Below are 7,215 nucleotides of genomic sequence, written 5' to 3' on the forward strand. Positions count from 1 at the left end.
GTAAAAGACGACTAAATTTAGGATCTTATCTTTTGTCTTCTTCCTAACTGACTTTATCTTTCCTAATGCCTCCCTTGGCACTGCCTCACTTGAGCGTTCGCCCCTGTGAGGAAGGCTATGGGTAATGGAGAGGGATGGCTGGTTTGCCCGTTGTCAGTATAATGTGACCGGGTGGGCTGTATTGCTTGGTATCTTCGGCGGTATGCTTAAGCTTTATACCCAGCTGTAACCATGCCCCAGTGCTTTTGATTTTATTCAGTCTTTACATATTGGCAATTTTTATTGGTCTCTGGGACACAATAGGATATTAAATATGATGAATAAACCAATCTATCTGAATTTGACTGCTGGATAGATTCCTGTTCAGTTCGTAGTGATGAATAAACCAATCTATCTGAATTTGACTGCTGGATAGATTCCTGTTCAGTTCGTAGTGATGAATAAACCAATATATCTGAATTTGACTGTTGGATAGATTCCTGTTCAGTTCGTAGTGATGAATAAACCAATCTATCTGAATTTGACTGTTGGATATATTCCTGTTCAGTTCGTAGTGATGAATAAACCAATCTATCTGAATTTGACTGCTGGATAGATTCCTGTTCAGTTCGTAGTGATGAATAAACCAATCTATCTGAATTTGACTGTTGGATAGATTCCTGTTCAGTTCGTAGTGATGAATAAACCAATATATCTGAATTTGACTGCTGGATAGATTCCTGTTCAGTTCGTAGTGATGAATAAACCAATATATCTGAATTTGACTGTTGGATAGATTCCTGTTCAGTTCGTAGTGATGAATAAACCAATATATCTGAATTTGACTGTTGGATAGATTCCTGTTCAGTTCGTAGTGATGAATAAACCAATCTATCTGAATTTGACTGCTGGATAGATTCCTGTTCAGTTCGTAGTGATGAATAAACCAATATATCTGAATTTGACTGCTGGATAGATTCCTGTTCAGTTCGTAGTGATGAATAAACCAATATATCTGAATTTGACTGTTGGATAGATTCCTGTTCAGTTTCGTAGTGATGGATAAACCAATATATCTGAATTTGACTGCTGGATAGATTCCTGTTCAGTTCGTAGTGATGAATAAACCAATATATCTGAATTTGACTGTTGGATAGATTCCTGTTCAGTTCGTAGTGATGAATAAACCAATCTATCTGAATTTGACTGCTGGATAGATTCCTGTTCAGTTCGTAGTGATGAATAAACAAATCTATCTGAATTTGACTGCTGGATAGATTCCTGTTCAGTTCGTAGTGATGAATAAACCAATATATCTGAATTTGACTGTTGGATAGATTCCTGTTCAGTTCGTAGTGATGAATAAACCAATCTATCTGAATTTGACTGTTGGATAGATTCCTGTTCAGTTCGTAGTGATGAATAAACAAATCTATCTGAATTTGACTGTTGGATAGATTCCTGTTCAGTTCGTAGTGATGAATAAACAAATCTATCTGAATTTGACTGCTGGATAGATTCCTGTTCAGTTCGTAGTGATGAATAAACCAATATATCTGAATTTGACTGCTGGATAGATTCCTGTTCAGTTCGTAGTGATGAATAAACCAATATATCTGAATTTGACTGCTGGATAGATTCCTGTTCAGTTCGTAGTGATGAATAAACAAATCTATCTGAATTTGACTGCTGGATAGATTCCTGTTCAGTTCGTAGTGATGAATAAACCAATATATCTGAATTTGACTGCTGGATAGATTCCTGTTCAGTTCGTAGTGATGAATAAACAAATCTATCTGAATTTGACTGTTGGATAGATTCCTGTTCAGTTCGTAGTGATGAATAAACCAATCTATCTGAATTTGACTGCTGGATAGATTCCTGTTCAGTTCGTAGTGATGAATAAACCAATATATCTGAATTTGACTGTTGGATAGATTCCTGTTCAGTTCGTAGTGATGAATAAACCAATCTATCTGAATTTGACTGTTGGATATATTCCTGTTCAGTTCGTAGTCGTTTAGCTGGAGGTAGACACGAGACAAAAAAGGTTATTCATAGGACATAGAAATAATAAACAAATATATTATACCTGAATCTGACTTCTGTGTAGTTTCCGTTCAGTCCATAGTCGTTTTGCGGAAAACATTAATTGTAGTATGCTTGTGTGGTTTGATTAGCTTAACGTCCTATTAACAGCCAGGGTCATTTAAGGACGTGCCAGGTTTGTTGGTGGAGGAAAGCCGGAGTACCCGGAGAAAAACCACCGACCAGCGGTCAGTACCTGGCAACTGCCCCACATGGGATTCGAACTGGCGACCCAGAGGTGGAGGGCATGTGGTAATATGTCGGTACATCTTAACCACTCGGCCACCGCCGCCCCAAATGCTTGTGATTTTATTCAGTCTTTATATATTGTCTATTTTATCGGTCACACTTGAGCGATAGAATGACAGGTCACACATTTTAGTGATAGAATGACAGGTCACACACTTGAGTGATAGAATGACAGGTCACACACTTGAGTGATAAAATGACGGGTCACACACTTGAGTGATATGCTGTACATCTAATCACTGCTCCTCTATCCGACTCCCGTTTTCTCTGCGGAAGCATGTGCTATCGGTCTGGCGCTTGACCATATCGAAGAATACCGCATTGAAAAGGCAATCATCTGTTCCGACTCTCTTTCAGTTAGGCTTTGAAATCAAGAAACCGTAGAAACACATTAATCCAAAATCTTTTGATCCGAACATTTCGATTGTCTTCTAAAACTCAAATTACTTATCTCTGGATTCCCAGCCGTCCCTGTGAGGAAGGCTCTGGGTTCTGTCCCCTGGGCGAGACACACCAAAGTCTATAAAAGTGGTAGTTTCTGCTCCTGCTTAGCGCTCAGCATACAGAGCGTGGGACGACTGGTTCGCCCGTTGTCAGTATAATGTGATCGGGTGGGGTGTGTTGTTTGGTGTCTTCGTCAGCATGCTTCAGTGATATAGCACTATTGATATAGCACTATAAAAAGGGCAACAGTTCCACTATACAAGAAGGCACTCCATGAATATACCGCAGTCTCCCAAAACACGCACCTCTCGCAACATAGACGCAACACACCGCATACATGGGAGGCCGTCTTACATGACCATAGCTGTTAATAGGATGTTAATTAATCAAATAAACAAACAAACAAACCTAGCCGTGTGGGTATAAATGGGAATGAAAAGGCCGATTAAGCAGCTAAGAGACTGCTCTTCGCCTAGCTCAAACACATTTGAAACTACCTTACACCGACATCAAACCTTACATTCAGTCAGCCATTAAACACCATTGGCAACAAAGGTGGTCTACCGAAACAAACAATAAACTGTTTAAAATACGGCCTACACTTACTCCTAATCCGTCCAGTCGGAGAGAACGCAAAGAGGAAGTTGCTCTCTCTCGGCTCCGAAATGGACACACATATTTTACACATTCCTATCTATTGAGAGGGGAGGATCCTCCCACATGCCATGCATGTGATTCTCCTCTCACAGTGGAGCATATTTTATTGCATTGTATTGATTTTAAACACATTCGAGATAAATACTACGATGTCTCCGACATGTACACTTTGTTTCATGCCGTGAGACATAATCGTATTTTTAATTATCTCAAAGACATCGGTATTTTAAGCAAAATATGAACGTTTTCTCATCATACATCGTTACAACTCAACATTTCATCGTTTCATCAACATTGTGCATGAGTTTTCTCATGTGTTTTAGCCAAATTTATTTTATCCCATGCAAACCTTCTTCTTTTTATCAAATTAACGTTTACAATCTGTGTTTTAGTCCTTACTTGCTTTTTCTTACCCTGAACTTTTATCCTGATATTAATGCATGACTTGTAGTTTGGCCCTAAATGACCTTAGTTGTCGATGGGCCGTAAAACTCAAACAAACAAACAATCCAAAATCTTTAATCCGAACATTTCGATTATCTTCTAAAACTCAAATTACTTATCTCTGGATTCCCAGTCATGTGGGTATAAAGGGGAATGAACAGGCTGATAAAGCAGCTAAGACTGCTCTTCGCCTAGCACAAACAGATTTGAAACTACCATACACCGACATCAAACCTTCAATTCAGTCAGCCATCAAACACCATTGGCAACAAAGGTGGTCTACCGAAACAAACAATAAACTGTTTAAAATTCAACCTACACTTAATCCTAAAACTGTCCAGTCGGAGAGACCGCAGAGAGGAAGTTGTTCTCTCCCGGCTCCGAACTGGACACACATATTTTACACATTCATATCTATTGAGAGGGGAGGATCCTCCTACATGCCATGCATGTGATTCTCCTCTCACAGTGGAGCATATTTTATTGCATTGTATTGATTTTAAACACATTCGAGATAAATACTACGATGTCTCCGACATGTACACTTTGTTTCATGCCGTGAGACATAATCGCATTTTTAATTATCTCAAAGAGATCGATATTTTAAGCAAAATATGAACGTTTTCTCATCATACATCGTACCAACTCAACATTTCATCGTTTCATCAACATTGTGCATGAGTTTTCTCATGTGTTTTAGCCAAATTTATTTTATCCCATGCAAACCTTCTTCTTTTTATCAAATTAACGTTTACAATCTGTGTTTTAGTCCTTACTTGCTTTTTCTTACCCTGAACTTTTATCCTGATATTAATGCATGACTTGTAGTTTGGCCCTAAATGACCTTAGTTGTCGATGGGCCGTAAAACTCAAACAAACAAACAATCCAAAATCTTTAATCCGAACATTTCGATTATCTTCTAAAACTCAAATTACTTATCTCTGGATTCCCAGTCATGTGGGTATAAATGGGAATGAAAAGGCCGATTAAGCAGCTAAGACTGCTCTTCGCCTAGCTCAAACACATTTGAAACTACCTTACACCGACATCAAACCTTACATTCAGTCAGCCATTAAACACCATTGGCAACAAAGTTGGTCTACCGAAACAAACAATAAACTGTTTAAAATACGGCCTACACTTACTCCTAATCCGTCCAGTCGGAGAGAACGCAAAGAGGAAGTTGCTCTCTCTCGGCTCCGAACTGGACACACATATTTTACACATTCCTATCTATTGAGAGGGGAGGATCCTCCCACATGCCATGCATGTGATTCTCCTCTCACAGTGGAGCATATTTTATTGCATTGTATTGATTTTAAACACATTCGAGATAAATACTACGATGTCTCCGACATGTACACTTTGTTTCATGCCGTGAGACATAATCGCATTTTTAATTATCTCAAAGAGATCGATATTTTAAGCAAAATATGAACGTTTTCTCATCATACATCGTACCAACTCAACATTTCATCGTTTCATCAACATTGTGCATGAGTTTTCTCATGTATTTTAGCCAAATTTATTTTATCCCATACAAACCTTTTTTTATCAAATTAACGTTTACAATCTGTGTTTTAGTCCTTACTTGCTTTTTCTTACCCTGAACTTTTATCCTGATATTAATGCATGACTTGTAGTTTGGCCCTAAATGACCTTATTTGTCGATGGGCCGTAAAACTCAAACAAACAAAACAAAAAGCTTTGCTTCATTTTTCTGAAGTTGGTATCGTAGTATTACCAGTTAACCCCGCAATTTGCAATGTTACGAATAACATTTTGATATGTAGCCAGGGCTTCCATATCGGACGGGAACTTCAGGCGAAGGACTGACGCAAAAATATTGAAAGCATCGGTTCACTTTTCAATGTCCAGAAAGACCTTTTTTCTGGACGGAACAATCCCAATATGTCAATCTGTATTCATATTCAATGAAAAATCATTGAGAGATTGGTCATCTAACACGATTCCCAGGTCGATGAATTCGCCAGCCCAGATACGCTCCTTCAGTTTTGAAGGAACTTTAGCGTGAAGGGGGCGGCAAGACATAGACTGTGACAGGTGGAGTTACCACCGGCAACAATCCTCCATCCCACCTGACAATTCATTACGATTTGGCAATAATTCTCCTGGCTGTACATGTCCTGGCAGAGGATTCTGGTTAGCATCTGTCCCACTTGACAAAGGCCCGGGAGAAGGTGAAGAACCCGATGCCGCAGCAGGAGGTGCTGATGTTTGTATGGAATATACACCTTGTTGTCGAAGACTGGCTAAAACAGCCTCTGTCACTGAAGCTGTAATATTATGCGTGAACTGCTCCAGCCGGCTTTCCAATGATAACGGGGTATCTGCTGTAGGTAGACTCACAAGTTGTGATGGTTCAACCTCATGATCGGTAGCCTGATCACGCTGGGCCCCTGAGGATGTTGGTTGCTCTACTAGATCTGTTCTGTGACGTTTCCGTCTGGGCTCCCTGGTTGACCCTGCAGGTAGGGCGTTAGAATTGTACCTGCTGCCCCTATTGCATGATCGTAAAAGGCGACTAAATTTAGGATCTTATATTTTCTCTTCTTCCTAACTGACTTTATCTTTCCTAATGCCTCCCTTGGCACCGCCTCACTTTTGGCCTTGAGTTGAGCGTTCGCCCCTGTGAGGAAGGCTCTGGGTTCTGTCCCCTGGCCGAGACACACCAAAGTCTATAAAAGTGGTAGTTTCTGCTCCTGCTTAGCGCTCAGCAAAAAGGTAGTGGGACGACTGGTTCGCCCGTTGTCAGTATAATGTGACCGGGTGGGGTGTGTTGCTTGGTGTCTTCGGCGGCATGCTCCAGTGATATAGCACTATAAAAAGGGCAAAAGTTCCACTATACAAGAAGACACAACATTAATATACCGCAGTCTCCCGAAACACGCACCTCGCACAACATACACGCAACGCACCGCATACATGGGAGGCCGTCCTTACATGACCATAGCTGTTAATGGGACGTAAATAAATCAAACAAACAAACAAACTGGGCTCCCTGGCCGTCTTTCTAGGTTGTTTCTTCTTTGATGCTGGAGGCATAGCAGTTAACTTTAGAATTGAACAAATAGTAAATTTTTCAACTTTTCAATTTTTGTTGATGATATTATCATAAACTAATTCAACTCAAAAGGCAAGATTAATATATTCAATTAGTAAAAATTATATTCTGCTTCAATGCTACAATTTTTTTTATTCTACCTTATTCTTCCATAATAATTTTTCAATTTCATGTTAACTTGAACGGGACTGTCTGCTGCTGAGCTAAGATAAATTACTAGTGCTGAGCTAAAATAGATTACGACAAGTCTTTGAACTGCGTTCACCTT

At 39.7% G+C, this 7,215-nt stretch overlaps 1 protein-coding gene across 1 annotated transcript; it reads right to left on the reverse strand.

The window, feature by feature from the left end:
* Positions 1 to 1,023: 1,023 nt before the first annotated feature.
* Positions 1,024 to 6,928, reverse strand: LOC138305699 (fap1 adhesin-like). Its single transcript, XM_069245983.1, has 3 exons — positions 6,877 to 6,928; positions 5,962 to 6,348; positions 1,024 to 2,003 (listed from the first exon to the last, which is right to left on the reverse strand). Exons 1-3 carry the CDS (start codon positions 6,926 to 6,928, stop codon positions 1,024 to 1,026), a joined length of 1,419 nt encoding a protein of 472 aa, XP_069102084.1.
* Positions 6,929 to 7,215: the final 287 nt, after the last annotated feature.

Source organism: Argopecten irradians, chromosome 13, assembly GCF_041381155.1.
Source record: "Argopecten irradians isolate NY chromosome 13, Ai_NY, whole genome shotgun sequence".
Taxonomy (NCBI): Eukaryota; Metazoa; Mollusca; class Bivalvia; order Pectinida; family Pectinidae; genus Argopecten; species Argopecten irradians.

Coding starts and splice junctions, on each gene's coding strand:
- LOC138305699 (XM_069245983.1), bottom strand. CDS start 6,928: ATGCCTCCAGCATCAAAGAAGAAACAACCTAGAAAGACGGCCAGGGAG. Junction 6,349..6,876: donor AAAGACGGCCAGGGAGCCCA/GTTTGTTTGTTT, acceptor CCCTACCTGCAG/GGTCAACCAGGGAGCCCAGA. Junction 2,004..5,961: donor AAATCGTAATGAATTGTCAG/GTGGGATGGAGG, acceptor GTCTACCTCCAG/CTAAACGACTACGAACTGAA.